Source organism: Syngnathoides biaculeatus, chromosome 5 (assembly GCF_019802595.1).
Source record: "Syngnathoides biaculeatus isolate LvHL_M chromosome 5, ASM1980259v1, whole genome shotgun sequence".
Taxonomy (NCBI): Eukaryota; Metazoa; Chordata; class Actinopteri; order Syngnathiformes; family Syngnathidae; genus Syngnathoides; species Syngnathoides biaculeatus.
This window is the reverse complement of record NC_084644.1, coordinates 30,533,178-30,559,091: the sequence shown is the minus strand read 5'-3', so window position 1 is coordinate 30,559,091 and position 25,914 is coordinate 30,533,178. Positions and strand designations below refer to the sequence as shown.

Here is a 25,914-nt window from a genome sequence, read left to right as displayed (position 1 = left end):
AAAGTGCTAACAATTTAATATGTATAAAAGTTTCCATCTGCTATGAGAGTCTGAGTGTCAGACTCTCCCAAATCGTCACTGTCAGGAGTTTCATTGTTGTCCTCTATTTCCAGTTTGCCCCCGGTCTTTAGCGCACGACGCAACTGACTCCAGAAGAGCTCCTGGGCCTGCTCAGGGTTAACGCAGTCTGAGGCAGGCCACTGGAGGTAAGTTTTCTTCAGCATGACCTTCCTCATGCGGTGGTAGGAGGACATTTGACGTTCTGAGACTGGCTCCAGGAAGACAAGCAGTAGTACGTCACGGTGTTCATCAAAGAGCCGGTAGCTGGCCAGCTGGATTTCCAAAGAGCACCACTCGCTTTGGAGGAAATTCCGGCTCACCACGCAGATGGTTTTGCGACTGCTGTACACGGCAGTGACAATGTTGTCAATAATGTCACGCCCGGGTTCGAAGTCGCGGTGATGCAGGCAAAGTTTTAATGATGAGCCATTGCCCTCTAGGTTGGGCAGCAGCTGCACCATGACCCACTCTTCATCATTGGAGTTGTAGGAAACAAAGGCGTCGTAAATGCAATTCTCCTCCTCCTCTTTGAGTTTGCGCCACTGCTCACCGAACCAGGAGCGAAACACATAGTAGCCATACTTCATTTTCCAGTAGAGTTTGATATGAAGCAGCGGTAAGGCCGTGAAGAAAGTGACCACGGTAGCGGTGGTCAAGAAGAGATACTCCCCGAGGTCAATGTAGCAAATGTTGGTATCAAAGTTGTAGAAGTTCTTTTTCTCATCCTGCTGGCACGGCAGATCGTAGACATACACCACTTGGACCTTTGTGTTGTCCTTGGTCCATTTTTGCAGCAAGCTATTTACGCATGTACAGCTGAGTGGGAGATGGCGTATATCCAAGTAGCGCAGATTGGGCAGACTGTTCAACACCTCCACCTCAAGTGTTTGCATCCCGTTGTGATTGAGCTGCAGTGCCTGCAACTGGGTGAGATTACCAAACACTTTCTGAGAAAAGTTCTGGATCCCCACATTTTCTACAACCAATCTGGTCAAATGATGAAGATTCTTAAAAACGCCCGGTTTCAGTTGTATGTTCACTTCGCAGCACTTGTCCAGGTTGAGGAAACTTAGTTTTTTCAAGTCATCAAAGGCGTCGGTGGAAATGTATGAGATTTGATTGTTGTTGAGATAAAGAGAAAAGAGATTGGCAAGGCCACGGAAGAACTTACGCGGCAATACTGTGAGGCCATAGGGACGCTGGCTGCCCAACTTCAATTCCCTGAGTCTGCTCATGTTTAGAAATGGTGAACTGATATTTATGGTGTTGAAGCGAATTAGATTATTTTCTAAATCCAATACTGACAGATTGCGCTTAAACACACCGTGGAGGGACATGTTAATCTGTTTGAGGTTGTTTCCATCCATGTACAACTTTGAGAGGCTTTTGAGTCCTTCAAGTCCAGAGGGATGAACGGTGGAAATCTTGTTCCCCCCGAGGTCCAGCGTTGTCAGATTGTTGAGGCGGTGGAAGGTCCTATTGAAAATGACTGAAATGCGATTGTTGCGCAGGTTAAGAATTTGTAGCGCAGACAAATCCTCAAATGTTTCTTTGAACAGGTCAGTGAGAAGGTTGTTATCCAGACGCAGCGTCTCAAGTTTGTTGAGCCCTTGAGAGCTTTACGGTGGAGGGAGGCAATGGTGTTGATGTTTAATTTCAGGGTTTTGATATTAGGCGTATGATAGAAAGCGTAAGCATCAACCGACAGAATACGGTTGTACCGGAAGCTGAGATCCTCCAACTCATGGAAACGCACCATCTGCTTTTTCTTGCAAGTGGAAAGGATAGGCAGGTGGTTGTGCTCAATATTTAACGTCTTTAAAAATCTATTCTTACCGAGAAAATCAAGGCAATTGATGTTCTTTTCTTGTGAGCTCCCTAGACGATTTTGCGATAGATCTAGAGATTTTGTGATGATTGGGCAATGGGACAGTGTGTCATTTTGTAGGTCCCTGATACCATTGCTGCCCAAACGCAACATGCTAAGCTTGCTCATCTTTTGCCTCAACACTTTGCACAGATCAAGTAACAGACTGTCATTGCTCACACCCATGCCTGCAAAGTTCAAGTGACCTGGAAAGATGTTGCTGATGTTCAAAAACGTTGTCACGTTGACCGCAGTTGACTGCAATTTGAGGTCGTTGGTTTGCGTCAGGTTCACGCCAACAAAAGCCCAAGCGGTGAGTCTGGAGTTGTAGGACAAATCCAAGCTCTTGACCTCAGTGAGGAAGGAGTGGTCACATCCTAAAGTGGACAGATTGTTTCCACGTAGGTACAACTTGATGAGGGATCTGGGAAGTTGTGTTTGGTTGTGACTCAGAGAAGTGAAGTTGTTGTGGCAAAGGTCCAATTTCAATAGATTCCTTAAGTGTGACACAGACTCAACAATCCCTGAGAAGTTTATGAGGTGGTTCTGTTGTAGTAGTAAAGTGTTGAGCTCGAGGGTGGCTGAGAAAATTCCCACCGGTAGCTGCTTGAGTTTGTTGCCCCTCAGCGAGAGAACAGTGAGTTTGTGCAGGCTTGAGAATAGTGAGTGGCTCAGCTGGGAAATGTTGTTAAAGGATAAGTTGAGAGAATTGAGTTGATGCAGGTACCGAAACGCAGAATTGTCAATGGTGCTCAAATGGTTGCCGTCCAACCGAAGATGGGAAAGGTTCCGGATGCGGGCAAAGGTGTCATTAGGAATGTGCCGGATGGGATTGCTCAAAATGGTGAGATTCACGACAGACGGCGGCAGGTCTACAATGATGTCTGTTATGTTTGTCTTCTTTCGCAGGTTGCATTTGAAGCTTCTGTGATTCGAGTTCCTGTCCTCGATGCAGTTCATAAACGTGTACGCTGTGACCATCTGGACCACCACAAGGGTGAGTGTGAGCCACATTAGCTGATAGATGAGACTCGCCATGGTTCAACTTTCTGGCGGGAGGCAGACTTGTAGACTAATTTGGAACCTTCATCAGGGTGTATCTGCGTTGAGGACAGAACAATCGTCACATCAAATGAAAGATACAGTCACGGTTTTTTCATTGCAATTCTGCTGCTAAGATGTTTCCATCTGTCAGAAAACAGCATATACTAGATTTTTTATTAATATATGGGAACCTTTGAATATATCGGAATACAGTGGAACCTCTGTTCACGAACATTCATAAAGAAAAGATTTGTTTCTCGCTTAAATGAATCAAAACAGAATGAATCAGTTTTAGCCCCTCAGTGAAGCTTTGCTCACCTTGTTTATGAAGTTCAAACAATACAATATAAAATAGTAAGGTTATGAAATTACAGCTTAATAGTAAATCACTTTGCAATATCATAGCTTTGCTCAAATTGTAGTCTTGCTAATGTTTTCACCAGTGAACTCTATTTGTCCTGACAACAATTTCTTCACTTCTAGAACTTGAAGTATTTGTCAAAATAGTCACTCCATTGGCCACGGTGCCTGATCTTTATCTTTTTTTTAGTTGTACAGATGATATATTTCACCAAACCAAACTGCACAGCGAGGTCACAAACAATATGCTTGCAGTGTGTAACTTTTTCGTATTTTTATCTTCTACAGTAATGGGAGTAAAATAGGCAGGAGTAATTTGCCGTCGTGAACCAAAGCATAGTGCCTGAACTGAGAAATGTTATAGCTGAATTGAATTATCCATGAACCACACTATCCACTATATCTCTTAATTCTCTGTGGTCTGCGTTATTGTCAAAAGTTTGATTAAGGAAGAGTGAACCTCCAACTTTTTATAGTTTGTGAGTCACAGTCATGAATTCATGCTATCTTCATTCATCTAATCAAAAACTCACCTATTTGTGTTTTTTGTGTGTTTCTGAAGCCCCCTAATATTTCACAAAAAGCCTTCGCTAATGAGAAAACACTAACTGGTATTAAGGAAGTTAAAGGGGAAATCCAGTGCTTGCAATAACAGTGTATCCAATCGGTCACGTAATATGTACCCTTTTTTGACAATGTGATGTTAAATCTTCTCTTATTTAATAGTGTTTTGAGAAGATTTTTATCGACAGCGTTTTAGCGTTTGGAACGGCACGTAACGCATCACATACGCCCATGTACATCATATGACTTTCGAAAATGGCAGCGCCCCTGAAAATTCGTAATTGTCGACAAAAATCTTCTCAAAATACTATTGAATGAGAGAGGATTGAACATCACATTGTCAAAATAGAGTACATATTACATGACCTATTGGATACACTGTTCATGCAAAGCAATGGATTTCTCCTTTAACGTTTAAAGTCTTAAACCTCAGAAAAAGAAAGTGTTAAGTTTGCCTGGGTATTTGGAGGCTTCCATCTTTTCTGTTTTTCCTCTGCTGAGTGTTTATTAAATGGCAGAGGTCTCGTTATTGCTTGACAAAGCAACATGCGCATGTACTTTTAGTGCTTCTTTTTTTTTTTTTAGGAAATAAATCTGTAAGATATTTATTTTTTATGGCCACAGCTTATGCCCAATGGCTCACATTGAAGTAAGCAGTCAACCCAACTCTTGCACTTGATCTCACTGACTAGGGCAGGGGTCGGCAACCCGCGGCTCTTTAGCACCCTCCTCGTGGCTCCCCGGAGCTTTTTCAAAAATGTTTGAAAATGGAAAAAGATGAGGGAGGAAAGTATAGTTTCTGTGGGAGGACAAATATGACACAAACATTCTAACATTTTCCAATGCTGTAAGAATGTGTCGAATAAATATTAAATTTCAACATTTCTGTCAACGAAGATTTGAATCCTAGCATGCGACACACGTTTCTCTTAGCATGACGGGATGCTAGGCAGGTGATTGTTGTTAACAAAATGGCAGCTGTGTGATGGGCCAATGGATTCCAAGGGGAAAAACAAGAGTAAAATAAATTAACAGAACAGAGGATTCAATGTTTCTTGGAGCAAATTATTTGCACTCATTGCCCATGAAGAAGGATTGTCTGAATGTTTGCTTTGTAGCGAGAAGCTGTCAAACCATCGTCAGTTTCGTACATTGCTTGATGAAGTTGAAAGCTAATATTCCGATTTGAGGTTTTGCGTCAGTTTGTTGCCTATTTAGAACACGTGAAAACATTCCTGAAAAGCTAAGACTTGAACTACCCGCAACTGAGATACAGAGTGGCTTGAAAAACTGCACTTTTTGGTGGATTTGATAAGCCACCTAAACAAGCTGAATGAACGGCTGCTGTTTGGTTTTATTGCACTCTGTTTAGTGCCCAGATACGGGGCATGTTATGCACGTTCCATTTTGTTGCTCTTTCTTCAAATCCTCAAATTAAAAATGACATCAAAAATCTGATTTCTTTATTACGTTTCTTTAATGTCACCAAAGCAATTAAACATAATACATTAATATTGTAATGAAATTAAACTTGACCCGGCATCATACAACAGAGCAGTCACGTGGTGCGTCATTCTCTACAGAATGTACTGCGGGGAAAATAAACATTTAATCCTGAATGCCCATTATGTATTTGTAGCCAATTTAGTCATTTTGATAGTAGGCTAATCTAGATACATACAGCATGTGTTGACTTCATTATAAGCCTTTTAATTTTTTGGCGGCTCCGGACACATTTTTTGGGGTTTTTTTTTTTTTTTTTGGTCCAATATGGCTCTTTTCAACATTTGGGGTTGTCAACTCCTGGACTCGGGTCACATCCAACATATGAATCCTGTACGCACATGAATGATAAAATATATTTTTCATGTTTTAAAGTGCTAATTTTCTTTAAAAACTCAACAAATCCTCGCGGTTTTTGGGAGGGCGGGATGAATTAACGGCAACTCTTCATTTGAACGTGTCATGTACCCAGTAAATTGTTACGAGCTCTATTCGATCATACATTGAAGAAAATGAGTATTTTAACACCCTGCTATATGGCATGTTCCCCCACTCAGATATCATGGAGGGGTCTGAAATTTTCAACGTAGGTGCATGTCCACTGTGAGAGAGATAATCTAAAAGCAAAAATCCAGAAATCACAATGTATGATTATTTTAACGATTTATTTCTGTGATACCGCTGCAAATAAGTATTTGAACACCCATCATCTAGAATTCTGACCCTCAAAGACCTGTTAGTCCACCTTTAAAAGTCCACCTCCACTCCATGTATTATCCTTAATCAGATGCACCTATGTGAGGTCGTTAGCTGCATAAAGACACCTGTCCACCCCATACAATCAATAAGACTCAAACTTGTAACCATCTCTCTCACAGTAGACATGCGGCTACGATGAAAAATTCAGACCTCTCCATGATCTCTTAAGTGAGAGAACTTGCAATATGGCAGGGTGTTCAAATACTTATTTTCTTCACTGTAGCAGTAATGAATTCTTGATGCACAAAATCCGACATCAAAGCTCACGTGGAATCCTAATTGTTCATCCTCACACAAATGGCTGAGCAAATGTGATTCTTAGGCTTCCACTTCCCCATATAAAATGTTCATTTCTCGTTTCACTACCCTGTGTGGTTGATCATTAAACAGTTGTGCACCCGTTCAACTTAGAACGAAAAAGAAATTATTTATTTATATTTATGATTTAATTTTATATCGGCTCTTCTTGGGAGCTGCAGAGCACTTTATATCATGGGTCGGCAAATATTTTATGATCATACTATCTACGATTGTTAAAAAGGAATATTGAACATTGTTTTAATGTTGAAAAAAATTGTCATTTTGTAGTCTTATTTGTAATTAGTATGATGCTTAATTAAACTGCTATCAGCTAGAATTCTGACCCTCAAAGACCTGTTAGTCCGCCTTTAAAAGTCCACCTCCACTCCATGTATTATCCTTAATCAGATGCACCTTGTTAAAAAGGAATATTGAACATTGCTTTAATGTTAAAATAGTTGTCATTTTGTAGTCTTGTTTGTAATTAGTATGATGCTTAATTAAACTGCAATCACGAATTATTACTTTCAATGAATGTAATTTTCCAATTATTTAATGAAATTCCTGAATAATAAATGTTCAAGTACATTTTAATCAAGTGATTTTATGAAGGGGAACCCCTAAACCCTCAATAAACCCTGTCGGAGTAATAATGTAAATATTAAGTTAACCAGATTAAAGAATGGGGATGGGGTCAGTATGTGAACCACGAGTCTTACTGTACCCATTACTGTTATTTAGGGAATGTTTATAATGCTATAAAGTGATAATACGCTGTGCTTTTTAAGTTATGTAACTAAACATCAAAAGGAAATATCGCTGTCTGAGCTTGAAAGTTGACATGAAAAAAAATGCATTTTTTTTTTTGTCTCAAGTGCACGTTTTAAATAACATGAGTATGGCTTATCACAACAGTTGTACAGAGTTTTCTTTTTTAAAAAATTATTTCCCCCTCAAAAAAATTACACTTTCGATTGTTGAGCTTCAAAAGAACTAATTGCAACATAATGACACTTTAACCACATAAACTTCCCTGTGAGAACACACCCTTTGCATAGTCTTCTCATAAAAAAAGCAAATGAGTATGTGAAAAAGAATAAGATGATTGAGAAAATATTTAAGGCATTGAGAGATCTTACCCAATCAAAGGAAGTGTGCCCGTGTCCTTCTCGTTCTCATTTGTCTGAAAGAGGAAGACAGCCCTGTTTTTTATGATTCCCCTTTGCAGTTTTTTTATGTCAAAAAAAGATGAAACAAATCCTTGGCGTAAACTACGCACACACACACACACACTGTTGACGATATTTGAATATATATTGAATGTGACTGGCAAAATAAATAATGAGTCAGAATCCAATTTCATCAAACATGTTGGACTAATAAGAAAAAAATCAACCATATTTTTTTGTAAGGGATTTTTATTTGAAATACATGGCGAAATAACTTCAATATTAGCTTCTCGTGCTAGCCTCGAGCTTTCTAGCGAGCATTTGCCTGTCACTTGACTTGTGACAAAATGTGTTATATTTTTACATGACATATTTTTACATTTATCAGTTATCCCCCCCCGCCCCCTCCATCCTGTTCGCCTGCTAGGTCAAACAGAATAGAGCATCTGTATTCCTTTTATGCCGAATCTGAATCAACTTTATTGGCCAAGTGTGTAACAACATACAAGGAATTTGTCTCTGATAGTCGATGCCGCACTGGTACGACGTTCAGAACAAAGAACAAACAAACTAACAAGAACAAAGACCAAGAGACATTCAGTTACAGATGTGCAAGATGCAGTCTTCTTTCATTTACAACAATTAAGACTGCGTCAATGCCCCATATTACAGTGAAGAAAATAAGTATTTGAACACACTGCTATATTGCAAGTTCTCCCACTTAGAAATCATGGAGGGATCTCAAATTTTCATTGTAGGTGCATGTCCACTGTGAGAGAGATAATCTAGAAAGAAAAGTCCAGAAATCGCAGTGTATGATTTTTTTTTTTTTTTTTTTTTTTTTTTTTTAATGATTTGGTTGCGTGATACAGCTGCATATTATAGTATTTGAACACCCGAGAAAACCAATGTTAATATTTGGTACAGTAGCCTTTGTTTGCAATTACAGAGGTCAAACGTTTCATTGTTGTTGTTCACCGGGTTTTTTATTGGATTTGTATTGGGTTTAGGTCTAGAGACTGGCAAGGCCACGCAAGATTCTTGATATGCTTCTTACGGAGCCACTCCTTGGTTTTCCTGGCTGTGTGCTTCGGGTTATTGTCATGTTGAAAGACCCAGCCATAACCCATCTTCAATGCTCTGACTGAAGCAAAGAGGTTGTTCACCCAAATCTCAAAATACATGGCTGTGGTCATCCTCTCCTTAATACAGTGCAGTCGACCTGTCCCATGTGCAGAAAACACCCCCAAAGCATGATGCTACCACGCCCATGCTTCACAGTAGGGATGGTGATCTTGGGATGGAACTCATCATTCATCTTCTTCCAAACACGGTTAGAGGAATTAGGACCAAAAAGTTCCGTTTTGGTCTCATCTGACCACAAAACTTTCTCCCATGACTCCTCTGTGTCATCCAAATGGTCATTGGCAAACTTAAGACGGGCCTTTGACTTGTGCTGGTTTAAGCAGGGAAACCTGTGCCATGCATGATTTCAAACCATGACGTCTTAATGTATTACCACCTTGGAAACGGTGGTCCCAGCTCTTTTCAGGTCATTGACCAAGTCCTGTCGTGTAGTCCTGGGCTCATTCCTCACCTTTGTAAGGATCATTGAGACCCCACGAGGTGATATCTTACATGGGGCTCCACTCCAATTGAGATTGACCATCATGTTTAGCTTCTTCCATTTTCTAATGCTCCAACAGTGGACTTTTTTTCACCAAGCTGCTTGCTTGCTCCGTAGCCCTTTCCAGCCATGTGGAGTTGTGCAATTTTGTCTCTGCTGTCTTTGGACAGCTCTTTGATCTTGGCCATGTTACACCCTCACACAGGTGCATCTGATACAGGATAATACATGGAGTAAAGGTGGACTTTTAAAGGCGGACTAACAGGTCGTCGATGGTCAGAATTCTAGCTGATAGACAGGTGTTCAAATACTTATTTGCAGCTGTATCACACAAATAAATCGTTAAAAAAAAATCATACATTGTGATTTCTGAATTTTTCTTTTGAGATTATCTCTCTCACAGTGGACATGCACCTACAATGAACATTTCACTAGTTCTAAGTGGGAGAGCTTGCAATATAGCAGGGTATTCAAACACTTATTTTCTTTACTGTGTCACGTCCCATGGGAACGAGAGTAGGACCCAAATGCAGGAGTCGGACGATGCAAGGTAGTTCAGGGAGAAACGTTTATTATATGCCGAGGATCGAGCGGGCAGTCGGGTGCAGCAGCGGTAGTTGGGACGTCGGGCGAAGAGAGCAGGTGAGCGGGCAGGCAGGAGTCGGTACACAGGAGAACGATCAAAGCAGGCAGAAGTATCAAAGGAGTCAGGCTTACAAGGTTGGTCGGAGAACAAGTACACACGAGTTGTCGATCAGGGATACGAGAGTGCTGGAACAGGACACGAAGCTCAACGAAATTGCGCCGGCCAGTCGTCATCGGGGTCATATAAATACACAGCATAATCAGGCTGCATGAGGTGCAGGTGTGCGCCTACCAATCAGCGCAACCGCACTGGCACCCGCACAGCCCGGGCTGGAGCGGCAGGATCATGACAGTACCCCCCCTCAAGGGCACGGCTCCCAGACGTACCTAAACGAATGAAACGGACAATAATTAACACAGGCAGGGGGGGGCGGAAGGGGGATCCGGAAGAGGGCACGCCCCCCCCGAACCCCAGTCTGGTGGCCATCCAGGCCACCAAATGCAAGGCGTCCGGGTGGACAGGTCAGGAGGACGACCCGGACGCCAAGCACCAGGGTCCCCACGGGGCGATTCGGGAGGACGACCTCTGTGAGGAACCAAACGACGAAGCAGGAACCAGGCCGAGGCAGGCAACTGCTCCGGACGAGAACCTCCCACGCCGTGGTTGCGAGACGACCAGGGACTGGTCGCCACCGAGGCTTGGTCAGGAGGCAGCCGTGGATTGGTCACCAACGAGGCCAGGTCATGAAGCGGCTGGGAGCCATCAGAAGCGAATGGGATGATGGAAAGAAGGACCAGAGCCATGACCGCCACCATTACCATCTCAGGCATCCCAAAGTCTCTCCAGCTCCGGGGTGGCTCATCAGAACTCCCCAGCTCTTGTCGCCGTCGAGACAAGGGCGTGGGACGGCCGCGGACCGGTCGCCGCTGGTACTCCTGGACAGGAACGTGAGGCGGCTGGGGAACAGTCGCCACCTCCTGGACAGGAACGTGAGAAGGCGGAGGCAGCATCACCAACTCCACCTCCTCCTGGACGGGAACGTGAGGAGGCCGCGGTGCCATCGCCATCACAACCTCCTGGACAGCAACGTGAGAAGGCGGCGACAACATCGCCATCACCACCTCCTGGACAGCAACGTGAGAAGGCGGTGACGCCATCGCCACCTCCTGGACAGCAACGTGAGAAGGCGGCGACACCATCGCCATCGCCACCTCCTGGACAGCAACGTGAGAAGGCGTCGACACCATCGCTATCGCCACCTCCTGGACAGCAACGTGAGAAGGCGGCGCCAGTGCCACCCCCTCCTGGACAGGAACGTGAGAAGGTGGTGGCACCATCGCCACCTCCTGGATGGGAACATATGGACGTGCCCGTCGCCGACGGAGCAGGAACAGGGGACGACCGCGGACCGGTCGCCGACAGAGCAAGAATGGGGAGCGACCGCAGACCGGTCGCCGACAGATCAAGAACGGGGAGCGACCGCGGACCGGTCGCCACTGGCACTCCAGGGCACGAACAAGAAGCGGCTGTGGAGACGTCGCCACCTCCTGGACAGCAACGTGAGGCGGCATCGGGTCGGTCCCCACTGCCACGTGAGGTTGCAGTGCATTCGTTGAAACAGCAACGTGGGAATGGCGCAGTGGCGAATCCGTTTCCTTGGCAACGTGAACGAGCGTCGGCAGAGAGTCAGTCGAAACTGACACGTGGGCGTGTCTCGAGAGCGGGTAAGTTCCAACTGCCGCGTGAGCTCTGCTCGGAACAGCCAAAACATCGACGTGGGACTGGCGAGGAGGCGGGTCAGTTTCCACAGCTACGTGCGCTTGGCGAGGTGGCAAGTCAGTTCCAACTGCCACGTGAACCCGCGTCAGCAGCGAGTCCGTCGGCGTCGCGACATCAGCGTAGCTCGGCTGGTTCGCCAATCCTTGCTGGACCTGGGCCGTGAGAGCCGCGAATTCGGCGCTCTGCCGCTCTATCTCCGCCCGCATTTCACGGCGGAACGCCTCGTGATTTGGCAGCTCCTCCTCTGGGCTGGAAGCTTCGCCACCAGCTGTGGGTCTGCGGGTTTCGCCATTGCCGGCGAGGAGTGGGAGGACGGTGTCTTAGTTGCCGCGCAGCGGGAGGCACAAGGGAGCGCCCAGCCTTGGCGTCTCCTCTGGCCATATTCCGAAAAGTCAGAGTCCAGAAGAATATGAGGAGCCGGACGGGTCGTGTTCGGGACGTATTCATACCTCGCTGGCGGAGCGTAAGACACGGAATCGGATCGGACAGGCTTGGTCCTCCAGCAGACGGTCTACCTTCCGTCGGTCCCGGCGACGCCGGGTCTTTCCTGCTGGGTCCTGTTGTGGCCAGTTAGTTCTGTCACGTCCCATCGGAACAAGAGTAGGACCCAAATGCAGGACTCGGACGATGCAAGGTAGTTTAGGGAGAAACGTTTATTATATGCCGAGGTCGGGAATCGAGCGGGCAGTCGGGTGCAGCAGCGGTAGTTGGGACATCGGGCGAAGAGAGCAGGTGAGCGGGCAGGCAGGAGTCGGTACACAGGCGAACGATCAAAGCAGGCAGAAGTATCAAAGGAGTCAGGCTTACAAGGTTGGTCGGAGAACAGGCGAAGGTCGGTAAACATGGGTTGTCGATCAGGCATACGAGAGTGCTGGAACGGGACATAAAGCTCAACGAAATGGCGCCGGCCAGTCGTCATCGGGGTCATATAAATACACAGCATAATTAGGCTGCATGAGGCGCAGGTGTGCGCCTACCAATCAGCGCAACCGCACTGGCACCCGCACAGCCCGGGCTGGAGCGGCAGGATCATGACATACTGTAGAACAATTAAGAGTGCGTTAACGCCCCATATTATGTTAAAGCCCAAGTTTCATCCCTATAAACATTCTAAAATAGATATTGTATTGAAAAATACATATAACATTATTCACTTCAATGTCTATTTAAAAAAATAAATTTGAGCGGAGAGCGCATCATCCATGCGCAAAGTTGCAGAAGTGCCATTCTACGATATCCAAGTGCTCGCCGTATTGGCTGCATCCTCCGTCTGTGAGGTCACTTGGATATTCGCCAATGAAAACACGCGGTGCACCCTAACTATGGGAGACAAACGCGCCCCTTCTGACACGGAACCTCTTTCGAAAAGGAGAACACCACACAACTGCGTGAAGTTACGAGGCAATATTACACTATGGTTTCGAGCTCTCGGGGCAATATTACACTATGGTTTCGAGCCATATTCAGATGATTTTCAGCGCCGTGGTGGCATATAATGGAGCCGAGCTGTGCTGCTTTTTGGGGGATGTTCAAAGCTGCCGCAGTACTTGATGAACACCGTCGAGCCGGGGCGCATTATTACACGCACGCGACTGAGTAAGGCATTCTTGGCTCAGTTCTTCAGATACGCCGCTGTCCGCGCAACAGCCCGACGCCGTCCGACGCGCACATCGACATATTTCGTACCCGGATCTTTGGTTACGTTATGAGAGACCGATTACGTGGTCCGCCCAAAACTATTGGTTTTTTTTTAGTAGCTGTATACACACGTACCTGTTATTTGGAACCCACGAAGCGCTCATCCTCTGCACCGTGCAATCCATTTTTCACAACAAACCGGGTCTCTTGCAAACTTATGAATGCTAAATCCATTCTCCCGAGTGTTTAAGCAATGTCCAGCAATGCAATGAGCCGGTATTTTGGCTAACACGAAGGAACAACAAGCTACCTTCCGAGAGGTAAAACTAATGGAAACAAACAAGTCCACTTGAGTGCGCCGCTGTCCTTTACGTCACTTCCTGCTTCTTCTCGAAAACAAATCCCTGAGAGGATTTTCATGGCGGGAGTTACAAAAAGCTGTTTACTTCAAAATCATGTTTTGTGGTGGGAAAAAAACGCATGGGCCCATATTGGCTGACGTTTTTTCATTAATAACATACTAAAAATCATCCATTTCATGACAGTCGCCCTTTAAGCTTATATAGAGTGCGCTCACCCGTTCGCAGTTCCTGTTATAGACCAGTGCAATGACAATTGTGCAAAGGGAGCAGTTTAAAGTGAGAATCGTGCCATAGTCTACAGAACATATTACTAATACTTTTACTGTCACAGTGGCATTTTCAAGCTGCCGCTGTGGTTTCTTAGTATGACAATAGATATTTAATGAGAATCAGAGTCGGCCGGCCAAGCAGAACAAAGTTTCTAGAGTGGAGTGAGAAAAGAAGACTAAAGACAAATCACTCACTGTAAACAAGATGAGCAAAGGAAGGAACACATTATAGTGTATACTGTATTCTAGAACAATGACACGTGAGTGATGTATGGGGCAGTAGTGCTACCCCCTGCGAGTTAAGGACAGGTCAAGATAGGACAGGAGAAGCATACAGGACAAGAGTTGTGAACCCAGCTCTACAACTGAACCATGGCGGGATTGGCTATGTAAATTCTAACCGTTAAAAGGGCCAGTGTGAGTGAGGGGATACCGAAGCAACTCGCATATTCACGAGTTATTAGTCACAAGAAATGAGTGGCCCCACATGTAACTCAAATGTCACAGGGGTGCCCGGAACATATGCCAGCGAATGGATAATGTTTTGCATGCACAATGATTGACAGAAGTGTCCTGGAATAGCTGCGCCTGCAATGTGGACCCCTCCCAATCAATCAAGAGGTGGGGTCGGGTCCACCCACGAGCAGCCCGATGGACGGGAGACACCCCATACCAAGCTACCCAGCGACGCAGGGCAGTGATTATCAGACACTAAAGTGCGAAAGATTATCAGGTAACTTGACACTCCACCGAGAAGAAAATTATGTAATCATTTAGAAGGGGTGGGGGGGGGGGCAAATATATAAAATGCGGCTTTAAAATTGTGAAAAGTCTAACCATTGTCTCTGCTTCCAGATGCACTCTTCTCAATGCGCTACAACCATACACCAGGTTGTTGCGGGGCTTTTCCACACTGCAACAACGAGGCACTCTAAAGCCCCCCCACCAGTGGACTACAACAGAAGATGCATGTTCAGGGTGGAGACGTAGCGAGCCCAGATTTAACACTCGGTACATTTCTGCGATCTTCATTATTTATACACTTTCTGTAGCATTTTCACTTTGTGATATGCCGTGAAATCTTTTTAATTGTACAAGGGTTGGGAAACACCAATTTCATGACAGAAAAGGGAGATTTTTTTTTTCAATAATTCAACAAGTTTACTTCTAATCCCACATCATTGTTAAATGTTATGTAAAATGAATTGCAGTCCAAAATGATGTCCACAAAGGAGTTTGGTGTCTTCAAATCGACTGCAACTCAATTTTTTCCACTGTTATCCTCTCATCTTTTGCTCTCGTGCCATTTGACACAATCCACACTGAGGCAGGCAGGCCATGACCAAGCAGTCTGTACACACCGAGCCCTGTTGGGAGGGAATGGGAAGTAAAAATCGTTACATATTTTGACAGTATATTCTACCATCTTCAGGATATTCTAGATTCCAGCGATGAGAGCAGAGCATTACAAGTTCCAATTTTCAGTAATTTTCTTCAAATAAAATCTCAAAATCATCAGTTGGTAAGATTTCAAGTGAGAAAGCTTCTTTGTGTCAATGTGCAATGCAAAAGGCAGTGAGCCATTAAATGGAATGAAAGACAAATAACATTGCATCTTTTAATATTTATGTCTATCATTTTAACGTTGTGATGACCCGCCTGTGTGGAGTTAGCATGTTCTCCGCGTGTCTGTGTGGGTTTTCTCCTGGCACTCTGGTTTCCTCCCACATCCCATAAACATGCATTCACTGGAGACTCTAAATGGCCCCAAAGGTGTTATTGTGAGTACGACTTGTTTCTCTATGTGCCCCGCGACTGGCTGTAAACGCACTACCCCTTTCTAGCGCGCCTCCTTCCCAAAGATAGCTAGGGTAGGAAATATTCATATACAAAGCACAAACAAGAGACACGTTTAAATTATCCATCATATATGTTTTTTAACATAAGCCTCAGCTTCAAGTACTCCCTCAGAATACATGTTTTAATATCACTGCACTCGTTCCAAACAATTTTGACCGCAGCAGAAGTAAAAGGAACATCTGCACTATTGTGCAAGCACAAAGTTCACCAGAAGACCCTCATTCGGGACAAAATTAACCACATGACGATTCAGTTCCTCACAGTCTTGGCAGTTAAGATTCATGTATATGGGAGAAAATTATATATATATATATATTTTTTTTTTTTTTTTTTTTTAAGTTCAGCCATGTTATGTGAAAGTCTGAGAAATTTCATTTCTCATCAGCACTCTGAAAATGTATAGCAACTCAGAAAAAGCAGTAATATAACACTGGGGAACAATTTGGAAAACAAATTCTGTTAGATTTCTATTCTGATGAAAACTAAAATGGACATGTTGATTTCAAAATTGCAGTCGTTTTGTTTTTGTAGCACTTCATTTTTTTTTTTCTCCATAGCATACCATCTGGATGAGCAAAATTCCACTGATTATCTGTATCAAAACATGCCAGCTGATTACGATAGGACTCGTCTACAGCTATGGGGAAACTTGTTTGTGCAGTCACAACTGGGACAGTCCAGACAATCCAAGAAAAAAAGCAGAAGACTTTGTGACGATGCTGGCAAAAAGCTGGTAAGAGCGTGTCATTATCCACGGTAAAACTGAAACAAGTGCTGTACCCATATAGATTGGAAGGCCACGCTGCCAGAATGACACTGTTAGACCCCCCTGCCCCCTCCCAAAAAAAAAAAGAAAAAACCAGACTATAGTTTGAGGCACAAAGACTTTAATTTTTGGGTTTAGGGTTATGTCCGGTGGTGTGACAAAACTAAAATGGAACTATTTGGCCATCATTCGTATTGTTTGCGTTTGGATGGCAAAAAAGAGAAACTTGCAAGCCTGGAAATGCATGGTTGACAACACCATGTTGTGTGGTTATTTTGCTACAGGAAGGTGGAGCACTTGACAAAATAGATAGCATCACGATGAAAGGATATCGTGGTGAAATACTGAAGCAACAGTTCAAGACGTAACCAGGAAGTTAAAGCTTGGGGGCAAATGGGGCTTCATATGGCCGATGACTTAAAGCATACAGCCAAACTGGTTACAAAGTGGTTTGAGGAGAACAAAGTCAATGTTTTGAAGTGGTCATAAGAAAGCCGAGATCTACTGAAAACGTATGAGCAGTCCAGAAACGGCATCTGTGAGCAAGGGGGCCTACAAACTGACTTCTGTTTGGAGAAATTGGCCAAAATTCTTGGCAAGTATTGTGAAAAGCTTGTGGAAGAAGTTTAAAAATATTTGACCCGAGCCAGACAGTTTAAAAAGCCATGTTGCCAAATACTAATTATGTAAACTTGAAAAATGGCTTCCAAAAATTCTGTCACTATTCTGGCATTTAGTGCCCAACCAGTTCAGGGTGTTGTCGGCCTTTCGCCCGAAGTCAGCTGTCATAGGCTCCAGCATCCTGCGACCCCCAACTAGGATAAGCACAGTTGGCGATGGATGGATGGAAGGATACTCTGGTATTTAGGAAATCCAAATAATTTTGGTGTTCCTAATCGACCTAAAACAGGAAAAGATTAGTGTGATTTCATGTCAGTGCCTGTCTTTCAATACAGTACATTGTATATGTATACACACAGGTATGGATATAGATGTACTAATTTATATTGTGATAAATAAGTACAAATACACTAATAGAGTGACATAAAGATTTTCAGAGTCTGAGCCATCGCTTGAGTTGCAAACAAAAATGACTGTGACAGTACGTCGGCTAAATGGACTTTGCACCAAGAAGCAGATAGTGAACAATTCTTCCCCAAAATTGGGACAAGTGCCATTTCCAGGTGGAATTTATAGATTTAAAAATGAAAAATTACGTTACGTATTCAATCAGACAACATACCTAATGCATGTCTACGAAATTAATGCTAACACAAAATGCAAAATTACCATAAATACGGTAACGAAACTAACATCATTGTCATGGTAGTTATAAGCAATAGATATTTAAAGTGGGACTGTCATCCCTATAAACATTGTAAAATAGATATTGTAATGAAAAATACATATAACAGTATTCACTTCAATGTCTATATACGGGAAAAAAAAAAGGGAGCGGAGAGCACGTCATCCATGCACAAAGTTGCTCAATTGAGTGTCCCTCGACATCCAAGTGGTCGCCATATTAGTTGGGTCCTCTGTCCTGATGTCATCATCACTTCTGCCGTTGAAAACGCACAGTGCCTGCTACTATGGAAGCCGAACAACAGAGATATTCGGATTTTTACGACGCCCCTTCTGACACCGAAGCGCTTTTCGAAAAGGACAACACCACACAACTGAGTGAAGTTACCGGGAGAATATTACACAATTGTTTCGAGCCATATTCAGATGATATCCGATCACGGCGTCCTGTCCGATCCACTTCCGCGGCGGAGATGAGCCATCGCGGCTCATCGCAGCCGGCCGGTGTGGCTTATGACAGAGCCGAGCGGTGCTGCTTTAGGGGGGTGCTCACAGTCGAGCCGGGTCACTTTATGCGCGCACGCGACTGAGTAACGCATTCTCGGCTGGGTTCTTCAGAGCCGCCCCCATTGCACGGCCCGATGCGCAGCCTTCGCAGAAGCTGTGACCACCGAACGCGGCGCCTCACCGGGTGTGGCTGAGTTTCTGCGCCAGTGGTGGCATATAAGGAGGGGGTGGAGGCGAGCTATGCTGCTTTTAGGGGTATGTTCAAAGTCGCCGCAGTACGCGATGAACACTATCGAGACGAGGCTGAGTGAGACATTGTTGGCTGGGCGACCCGCACATCGACACATTTCATACACGGCTCTTTTGTTACGTTATGAGAGAGACCGATTACGTGGTCCGCCCCAAACTATTGTTTTTTTTTTTTTTAGTAACTGTATACACACGTACCTGTTATTTGGAACCCACGAAGCTCTCGTCTTCTGCACCCATGCAATCCATTTTTCACAACGAACAGGGTCTCTTTCAAACTTATGAAGGGTAATTCGGTTCTCCCGAGTGTTCAAGCAATGTTCAGCAATTCAATGAGCCGGCATATTGGCTAACATGAAGGAACAACGAGCTACCTTCCCGGAGGTAAAACTAATGGAAACAAACAAGTCCACGAGGGGGTGCCGCTGTCCTTTACGTCACTTCCTGCTTCTTCTCAAAAACAAATCCCTCGAGAGGATTTTTATGGCGGGAGTTACAAAAAGCTGTATACGTCAAAATCATGTTTTGTGGTGAAAAAACACAGGGGACCATATTGGCTGTGGGGTTTTCATTAATAATATACCAAAAATAATCCGTTTGACGACATTTGACTTTCTAGTGTCACTGTCATGAAATGCATGACTTTTAGTATGTTATTAATGAAAAAACGGCAGCCAACATGGACCCATGCGTTTTTTCACCACAAAACATGATTTTGACATATACAGCTTTTTGTAACTCCCGCCATGAAAATCCTCTCGAGGCATTTGTTTTCGAGGAGAAGCAGGAAGTGACGTACATGGACTCGTTTGTTTCTATTAGTTTTACCTGCGGGAAGGTAGCTCGTTGTTCCTTCGTGTTATCCAAAATGCCGGCTCGTTCCATTGCTGGACATTGCATGAACACTCGGGAGAATGGATTTACCCTTCATAACTTTGCAAGACACCCAGTTTGTCGTGTAAAATGGATTGCACAGGTGCAATGGACGAGAGCTTCGTGGGTTCCAAATGACAGGTAGGTGTTTATACAGCTACTAAAAAAAAAAAAAAAAAAATACTTGGAGGGGGGGCATAATCCGTAGGTCAGAGGTGCTCAATATGTTGATGTGCGCATCGGAAGGCTTCCGTGCAGGAGGCGCTGAAGAACGGCCTCCTTACCTGACCGCATATAACGTCAGGGTAGCCTTCCACATCGTCACGCCACTCGCTTGCTTGAAATTCATATGGATCTTTCCCACCAATGTCCTTCAATTTCTCCAAGTATCTGGGTCTGCTTAAACCACCAAACGTGTTTTTTTCCACTGCGTTTCCTTTAAGCGATGTCATAACTTTTACACCAAACGGAAAAATTAACAATGGAAAAAACTTCACGCTTTACCATTCACCTATGGTCTGAACTCTAAAACACACAGTATGGCATCTGTCGCAAGGCATGATGGGTAATCTGAAACCTATCCATTGGGTAATGTTGCCCTGGACACTTCACTCGGTTGTGAGATGTTTTCTTCGAAAAGAGCTTTCGTGTCAGAAGGGACGTGTTCGTCTCCTACAGTAGGGGCCACAGTGTGTTTTCAATGGCCAATGTCAGTGGTGACGTCACGGACAGTAAATGAGAATGAATGAGACTTCTGCAACTTTGCGCATGGAAGATAGGCTCTACGCTCATATTTATTTTTTCGTGTAGAGATTGAAGTGAATAATCTTATGTATTTTTCATTTCGATATGTATTTTAGAATGTTTGTGGTGGATGACACGAGACTTATAAACACACTTAGTCAGACAATATAACTAGATCCAGTTTCTGTAGCCAGTGTCAAATCGCAAGGTCCCCACCTTCGGCCACCACGCAGCTCACACAGCCCCTCCTGCGGGGGGTGAGGTCACGGGAACAGGAACAGATATCACCCTTTCGGGCTGTGTCCCATGGGTGCAGGCCCGGCCGACCAAGCGCTTGCCTTGAAGACCCAACTCCAGGTCTGGCGCGGGTGGGTGGCCCAGCCCAGACAAGGCAAACGTACATCCAATCATTTTATTCGTCATAGGGGCTTATAGAGTCGTACTTTCTAGTCCCTCACCCCGGATCTGTTTGCCATGGTGACCATGGCATGGGTGTGAAGCCCCAAATAACTTAGCTCCTACGATCACTGGGACACCGGGTTGAAAAAAAATTGTAAATAGAAATGGGTGTTTTACCATATCATTGTGTATTAAATATATATGGAAATGAAAAATGATTAAAATGTTCAGTCAAAGCAATGAATTACAAAATGAGAGAGTAAAACTTTTTTTTTTTTTTAACACTAGATAGAGGAAACAACACTAAACAGTCACTGTCGAAATACGTAAATATATTATAGTTTAACCAGATTGCCAACAAATAGATGTTGACTGTTCCTTTTGCTTTGTTTTCTACTTAATTTCGATTTATTCTGCATTCCTCGTGCTTGTATCCTGTCGTCCTCACAGCTCTGAGAGGGTGAGTCAGTCTCGTCTTCCTGTTGGGCATTATTTCTCTCATATCGGATTTGCAGTATTTCTTAGGCTGTATGATGGTACAGTACTTACTGAAGATTCCTATAAAAAATAGAAAATGATGCAGGTGCAGCCCTTTTTCCACAACATCCACATCAGTCATGCACTGTCTACCCTGAAAGATTTTTTAAAACTGTCTGTAGCACCTTTTTGTCCAAAGCGTGTCACAATTTCCTCCAAGGCCAAAACAAGACACTCATCCATTCCTACAATAAGTTGTTTACATCTACCCTAAACCGAGTGAAGATTCAGTTCCCAAAATCGCGACTTCTTCTTTTTCTCGTAACATCCACTGTGGTTGTGGGAAGAAAAAAAAAAAAAAAAGCTTTGCTTCACACTCTTTGCAGGCCGTGTCCACATTTGCAGCAAGCATGGATGACTACATGGCAACCACAGAGGACTACTGGGTCAGTAGCTTTATTTTTCTACCATCTAAGGGTCAAATTTTTGAAGAATATTTTTAAATATAACAAAAATCAAACTGCATCAGAACATTCCTGTTTGATATCACAATTCAATTTGTTTATAGAGCATAGAAATGAGTTCTTTTAATTGAAAAAAAAATGGAAGCAATATATGTTTGTCTTCCCCCCAAGCCTTTTAAAATAATGTAAAATGATGGCTGCTATATTTTTAGGTGGAATATTTTGTATTATTATTTCTGTGTAATGTTTTTAAAAATAATGATTTTGATTTTGTTGTGGAATTCCAAATGAAAAATTAAAAAAAACTTTTCTTTTTATCAGCATTACATCAAGAGAAAACTAAAAGGTGAAAAAATTATGTTACTCATTCGTTTAGGTAAAAATAAATGTAACCCTACGGGGGAAAGATTAAAATAATGTACAGTTATGTCATCTTATAAATCTTCATTGGAGTCTGCAACCATTTCCTGGGGGAAATGATAAAAGTATGAGCACAGCAGGTGTCCATTTTTGTCCATCTATGTTAAAGTACCCACCATAAGGTTAATTATTGGACCAGACCAGGTCTAGTTGTACTTTTTCCGGGCAGTTCGTGTTCTCTTCCCGGAACACACACACACACACACACACACACACACACAAAAACTGCCCTAACTAGTCGAACGGTGCAAAACATTAGGATACCAATAAAGAGCCCTTTTCAAAGCAAAGCACTACACGCAGCTCCTTAACTCACTTCGATATATTCCTAGGGACAAAGACGCTTCAATCGCTATTTGCATCATGGCTCGAGAGGGAAAACCGTGTATGAATTATGTTGATTAAAGCAAAGTGACGGTCTCATGCGTCATCCCCATCTGCAGATATTTGACTACGAAAACTACACGTTGCCACCGGAAAGCAGCAAGACGTACGCGGCCCCCTGTCCCCACGAAGACATCTACACTTTTGCTCAGAGGTACCTTCCCGTGGCCTACAGTCTGGTCTTCTTCCTGGCTGTGGTGGGCAACGTGCTGGTACTCTGCGTGATCCGACGCTACCGCAAATCCTACAGCGGCTGCGCCTGCTCCTTCTCCCTGACCGACACCTTCCTCCTCCACCTGGCCATCTCCGACTTGCTCCTGGCGTTAACGCTGCCGCTCTTTGCCACCCAGTGGGCCCACCAGTGGGTGTTCGGCGAGGCGGTCTGCAAGATCTCCGGCGCTCTGTTCTCTCTCAACCGCTACAGCGGCATCCTTTTCCTGGCCTGCATCAGTTTCGACCGCTACCTGGCCATCGTCCACGCCGTCAGCTCCGGCTGGAAGCGCAACAGCTGCCAGGCCCAGGTGGCCTGCGCTTTCATCTGGGTGGGCTGCCTGGCCCTTGGCGGGTTGGACATCGCCTTCAAGCAGGTGGGTGAGGTGAAAATCGGAGACGGGCAGGGACCTCTCCTGTGCCAGGTGTGGTTCACCGACAATGCTGCGCAGTGGATGGCCAGCTTGCAGCTGGTCAGCGTGAGCCTGGGCTTCGGACTCCCGCTCCTGATCATGCTTTATTGCTACGTCCGGATTATCCGTTCGCTGTGCAACGCCACCCGCCGGCAAAAGCGCAGGTCGTTAGGTCTCATCGTCTCCCTGGTGTCCGTCTTCGTGATCTGCTGGGCGCCGTACAACTGTTTCCAGCTGGCCGACAGCCTGCAGAGGCTGGACGTCGTGGTCGGCGGTTGCCAGTTCGGCCGCATCGTAGACATGGGCACGGTGATCACCGAGAGCGTGGGGCTGTCGCACTGCGCCCTCAACCCGCTGCTCTATGGCTTTGTGGGGGTCAAGTTCCGCAGGGAGATGGCTCGGATGTGCAAGGGGCTGCTGGGAAAGAGAAACTGGCTAGGGACGGAGGAATGGAGGGGCAGGAAGCAGAAAAGAACCGGCTCCTACAGCTCTGCCGAAAGCGAAAACACCTCCTACTCGGTCATGGTGGGAAAATGATTGAGAAGCGTTTGTGACCAGTAGCTCTGCCAAATGGTTTACAGTAACTTGTCAAATGGTTAAACAATAGGCCCACTTTTCCTCCACTGTTGCCCACCGTGGAACCTCGAAAGTCAGATTCAAATTTTCAAATGCCTTCCACTTGAAAAATAACCCGGTACACTCTTGTTTATCGCTGGGATACTGTTAAAGGGGAAATCCAGTGCTTTGCATGAACAATGTATCCAATAGGTCATGTAATATGTACTCTGTTTTGACAATGCGATGTTAAATCCTCTCTCATTTAAGTGTTTTGAGAAGATTTTTATCGACAATTAAGAATTTTCAGGGGTGCTGCCTTTTTCGCAAGTCACTTGACTTACGTGCGCGGACGTGACGTGTAATGTGCCGCACCAAAGGCTCGATTACATTGTGCCCAGCGCTGATTTCTCGGATTTATCCTCATCTGATGAAGAAATAGCAGTATCAGTTGAGCGGGAAGACGGAGGAATACTTCCATACAGATTTGAACCTGTGGCTGTAATTTATGTTGAATATTCGGATGGTTCTTCGGACTGGAATGACGCGGAGTCTGACGAGCTTCGGCGTCTGGGGGAGGCTGTTAGCTGAAACTCGTCCAAAGAACCATCCGCGTCTGCCGGCCCGCAGCTCCAGGGGCCTTTGTTTACGCACTTACGTCCCGCGCGTAGCCCTCCGAGTAGTCAGACTCCGGCGTCATTCCGCCTGAAGAACCATCCGAATATTCAACATTTACAGCCACAGGTTCAAATCTCTATGGAACTATTCCTCCGTCTTCCCGATCAACCGATACTGCTATTTCTTCATCAGATGGGAATAAACCTGAGAAATTAACGCTGGGCGCAATGTGATCAAGCCTTTAGTGCAGCACCTTATGCGTCACGTCCGCGCACGTAAGTCATGTGACTCGCGAAAATGGCAGCGCCCCTGAAAATTCTTAATTGTCGATTAAAAATCTTCTCAAAACACTATTAAATGAGTGAGGATTTAACATCAAATTGTCAAAATAGAGTACATATTACATGACCTATTGATGCAGTGTTCATGCAAAGTACTGTATTTCCCCTTTAAACTCATTGTAGTTCAGGGGTCACGTCTCACTTGATATTCAAAATATTTAATTACATTTTATGGTCATTTTACAAAAACTTTTAAAAGCTTCTAAAAGCTTCTAAAGACACAATACTTTAAGTCAAAGGTATTTGGACCTTGAAAAATACAGTCATGTATTTCACTATGAAATGATATCAAGTTATGAAGACCTAAGAATTATCACCCCGTTTTTACATGAATAGCATAACTTCAAATTCTCCCAAACCCCACCCCCAAAATATTGTGGATTTTTTTTTCCATCCTGAACACAACAGTTTCCTGTTTTTTGGCTACGGGCCATATTTTTGACACATTTGTCCTACACCATCTGTAATACGATTAAATCTGCGATACGGAAGGATCATTTTATTTTTCCTAATCATTTTACCCCTCCAACAGGCTTTACACCCATTTAAAATCATCCATGGCCTTGCCTTGCCCGTGAGTGTCTAAGTGTGAACAGTGGTCGAGAGCAGCTCCAGCTCCTGCGCCGGTAATCCTCTGTTGTTTTGCTGTTCTCCGTGCGTTGAATAAATGGCCGAAAAGTGTATTAGCAACCGTGTCCCTCCTTTCCCACAAGTGAGAGTAACAAAGAGCGTTTAGGGCGCTGTGAGGTTATACTGAACTTTTCATTCTGTGATGCTGTTGCACGCCACTAGAGGGGATGGAGGGATGGATGATGTAATGAGGATCAAGGCGTACATTTGGGAGGGTAAAAAAAATTGTCAAAGAGATGTTTTTGAAAGAAAAAACAACTTTGTATATTTTCACTGAAAAAGAGATAATTCTGTTTGAGAAGAGATTGAGGTCGGTGAGGAAAGAGAGACTGTGGAGTACTGTACTGTGCGCTTGTAGTTTAGGAGGCAAGTCTGCATGGGAAACGCAGCCAAACAAAATGTCAGGTGAATAAAGATTGGAAAATGTTCTCTGTTGATATGATGCCGCTTTATGCATTTTATCATTGATTTGTTTTTGTTTTATTTTTTTTAATGTGTAGTAATAGTTTTATTTCTTTGCACTTGTTTGGTCACTAAGACATTTGTAGGTAGTCTGACGCGTGCTTGTAAATGTAAAAATGCCCTTCTCATTTTTTTTTTAGCATGGTGCTTGAGTGAAATGGAAAAAATAAATGTGTACAATTCTGCTGACTGTCTTTTTTTTTTTTTGCTTCCCCCCCCCCCACTGATCCCCCAGTCCAAAGATTCCGCTGCACGCATTCTGTCTGCAAAACAGGAAATGATTCTAATATGCTACGATCTGTGTGATTTATTTTGGAGGGAATAAAACAATCTTCTTCTGATGTACATTG

The 25,914-nt window shown here is 44.2% G+C and overlaps 3 protein-coding genes across 5 annotated transcripts; 1 reads left to right on the top strand and 2 right to left on the bottom strand.

The window, feature by feature from the left end:
• Positions 1–13: 13 nt before the first annotated feature.
• tlr21 (toll-like receptor 21) lies at positions 14–10,238 on the bottom strand. The gene is given in 4 exon segments (XM_061818950.1): positions 14–1,672; positions 1,675–3,027; positions 7,597–7,640; positions 10,131–10,238. Coding segments are annotated over 2 exon segments (2,949 nt in total). The 5' UTR covers positions 2,966–3,027; positions 7,597–7,640; positions 10,131–10,238; the 3' UTR covers position 14.
• On the top strand, positions 171–25,765 carry cxcr3.2 (chemokine (C-X-C motif) receptor 3, tandem duplicate 2). Of its 3 annotated transcripts, XM_061818958.1 has the most exons (7): positions 171–206; positions 2,837–2,924; positions 14,454–14,620; positions 14,743–14,898; positions 16,305–16,480; positions 21,454–21,513; positions 22,395–25,765. In XM_061818958.1, the coding sequence occupies exons 4-7, from the start codon at positions 14,853–14,855 to the stop codon at positions 23,493–23,495; spliced, it is 1,383 nt and encodes a 460-aa protein (XP_061674942.1). In that variant the 5' UTR covers positions 171–206; positions 2,837–2,924; positions 14,454–14,620; positions 14,743–14,852; the 3' UTR covers positions 23,496–25,765. The 3 variants fall into 3 exon arrangements, with proteins under 3 accessions (XP_061674942.1, XP_061674943.1, XP_061674944.1); XM_061818959.1 differs by lacking the exons at positions 171–206; positions 2,837–2,924; positions 14,454–14,620; positions 16,305–16,480 and having other exon boundaries at positions 14,807–14,898; XM_061818960.1 differs by lacking the exons at positions 171–206; positions 2,837–2,924; positions 14,454–14,620; positions 14,743–14,898; positions 16,305–16,480 and adding an exon at positions 19,521–19,588.
• Positions 10,250–11,127, bottom strand: LOC133500370 (uncharacterized). The gene is made up of 2 exons (XM_061818961.1): positions 11,003–11,127; positions 10,250–10,960 (listed from the first exon to the last, which is right to left on the bottom strand). Exons 1-2 carry the CDS (start codon positions 11,084–11,086, stop codon positions 10,250–10,252), a joined length of 795 nt encoding a protein of 264 aa, XP_061674945.1. The 5' UTR covers positions 11,087–11,127.
• Positions 25,766–25,914: the final 149 nt, after the last annotated feature.